Source organism: Pyxicephalus adspersus, unplaced genomic scaffold (assembly GCF_032062135.1).
Source record: "Pyxicephalus adspersus unplaced genomic scaffold, UCB_Pads_2.0 Sca4332, whole genome shotgun sequence".
Lineage (NCBI taxonomy): Eukaryota > Metazoa > Chordata > Amphibia > Anura > Pyxicephalidae > Pyxicephalus > Pyxicephalus adspersus.
Window position 1 is genome coordinate 1 of NW_027321335.1, and position 2316 is coordinate 2316.

At 42.0% G+C, this 2316-nt stretch overlaps 1 protein-coding gene across 1 annotated transcript; it reads left to right on the plus strand.

Moving 5' to 3' along the window:
- Positions 1 to 415: 415 nt before the first annotated feature.
- On the plus strand, positions 416 to 2278 carry LOC140321457 (E3 SUMO-protein ligase ZBED1-like; the record flags this gene model as incomplete). Its single annotated transcript, XM_072398206.1, has 1 exon — positions 416 to 2278. A coding segment is annotated over exon 1 (1863 nt), but the record flags the coding sequence as incomplete, so codon positions are not given.
- Positions 2279 to 2316: the final 38 nt, after the last annotated feature.

A 2316-nucleotide genomic window follows, 5' to 3' on the forward strand; every position in this document is an offset into this window, starting at 1 on the left:
TGCATTCTTTATTTCACAAGTTTACAATAGGGATAACAAACAGTAACAGATAATTTTCCTCTCTATAAAACAGGGAATCAGTCATTCCCTTGTGAGAATTTCTTACTGCCACTGAAACACATGGACTCGTGAAGGAATGTCTGATTCCATGTTTTGTAGATAAAACCCATAGATTTTACAGAGGTGGGCATAATGTGACTTTTAAAAATGTGAGATTGTGGGAACAACTATTTTTAAGAATGTGCTGTGGACATAAAACTACTAAGCCAAGGCACAAGAATTTATTGCCAGGGAAAACAGAAATGTATGTACGTCACTATATTTATGCAGCCTTCAATCACGACTGATCCCTAACAAAGATTTCTCTTTCTTGCTCTGTACTTTAGGGAACTGTAGTGATTTTTACGAAGATGTGATGGCATCTAATTTGGCTGCCACAGCAAGAAGGAAGAGAGAAAATGTAAAGGGGGTCATAGTGACTTCCTCCAAGCTGTCCATGGATCATTTCAAATCCAAGATGTGGAACTATTACACAAAACTGGGAGATACCTATGTTGAATGCAAAGTGTGTAAAAAGCAGTTTTCATTTCAAAATAGCACCACAGGTATGAAGGAGCATTTGCTCAGAATGCACAGTGTTCACAATTTTGGCGTCCCTCAAGTTAAGGAACATCCTGAACTGGACTTTCCTGAGCGGGAAGGTGCAGCCAAGCGACTGAAGCAAACACTGCCCTCAAACAGCATGTGTCCTTCAATATCAGAATCTCAGACGCAAGTCATTGATAACTTGTTGTTAGAGATGATTTGTAGCGACCTACATTCTCTTTCAGTGGTTGAAGAGAAGGGTTTTGCCAAGCTAGTTACCTACTTGGAACCAAATATTGAGCTGCCGACTCAAACACATCTAGCTGGTTTGTTATGGCACAAATACAATGTAATGAAACAGCAGCTCAAATGTTCTCTTCAGGCTTCCCCGTCAGTCGTCTTGTCAACTGAGAATTGGATAGACAACTCTAAAAGGTCCTACCTTTCTTTCACAGCAAATGTCATTGACAGTAATTGGCGATTTTGTAGATACTTACTTGAAATACACCCAGTTCACAACAGCAAAGCAGATGATGAGCTAGGAGAGTACTTGAACTCTATGCTAGTGGAGTTTGGCCTGTCTAGTAATGTAGTGTCTTGTATTGTGCATGATAACCCTTCCATGCTGTCCTCTTATTTCAGACCTTTCAAAGATGCATATGGGTGGACCAGCCTCTGCTGCACAGCCCATGTTTTACAGGGTTGTATACAAGCAGGATTAGAGGTCGAAGAAGTGAAAGAAACTCTAACTGCAGCTAGAGACTTAGTAAGTTACTTCCAAGAAGACTTCAAAGCCAGTTGCTTTCTCAATTCCAAACTAGAAGCTATGAACAAGCCCAGACTGGTGCTAGATGAAGATTCATATTGGGTCTCCACTTTGGAAATGTGTCAGAACTTGCTGGACCTAAAATGGGCCATTCTTTCTATCCTTGAGGAACATAAGGTAGACAATATGTCTGAGCAGCACTGGAAGTTGCTTCAGGATTTGGTGCCAATGTTGAAGACCATATGGATTGCGACAGTGTTCTTCCAAGAAGAACAAAATGTTTCTATCTCCTCACTGATGCCGTGTCTTTTTGGCATCTTCAATTCCATTGGGCACAGATGTGAAGCTAACACGAGTGTCATTAAAGCTGCTGCGCAGCAAATACGGGCTGAGATCTGTAGACACTGGGATGTCTTGGATGAAGGGAAATTAATTAATAACCCAGCAGTTGTTGCTTCATTTTTGGATCCCCGATTTAAAGAGCTAAGGTTCCTTAAACCATGGGCAAGAGGGGAACTACACATGAGGGTAAGGAATATGCTTTTGGAGCCATGTGTTGCCAACCAGCAATGGTCCCCGGTAATGGTTACTGAAGGCAGCATTGACACTCTACGTCCTTCTGACCAGGATGGCATTCCTACCGTGGGATTTGAAAGTGTTTATGACCTTCTACTAGGGAGAGATCCAACAGTTTACCTGCCTGAAGCCCATCACCAGCTGGAAAATTATATGGTGGAACCTGTCTGCAAACGTACAACTCACCCTCTTCAATGGTGGAACAATAATCAACAGAGATACCCAGCATTGGCTAAACTAGCTCGCCAGTATCTTGCAATACCTGTCACTGCTGTGAAACCTGAAAATGCCTTCCGCATGCTACAAGATCCACTACAAAGCCGAAAAGCTGCTCTGGAACCAAAACATATGGCTCCCATTCTTTTCTTGCACCAGAATAAAGACTTTCT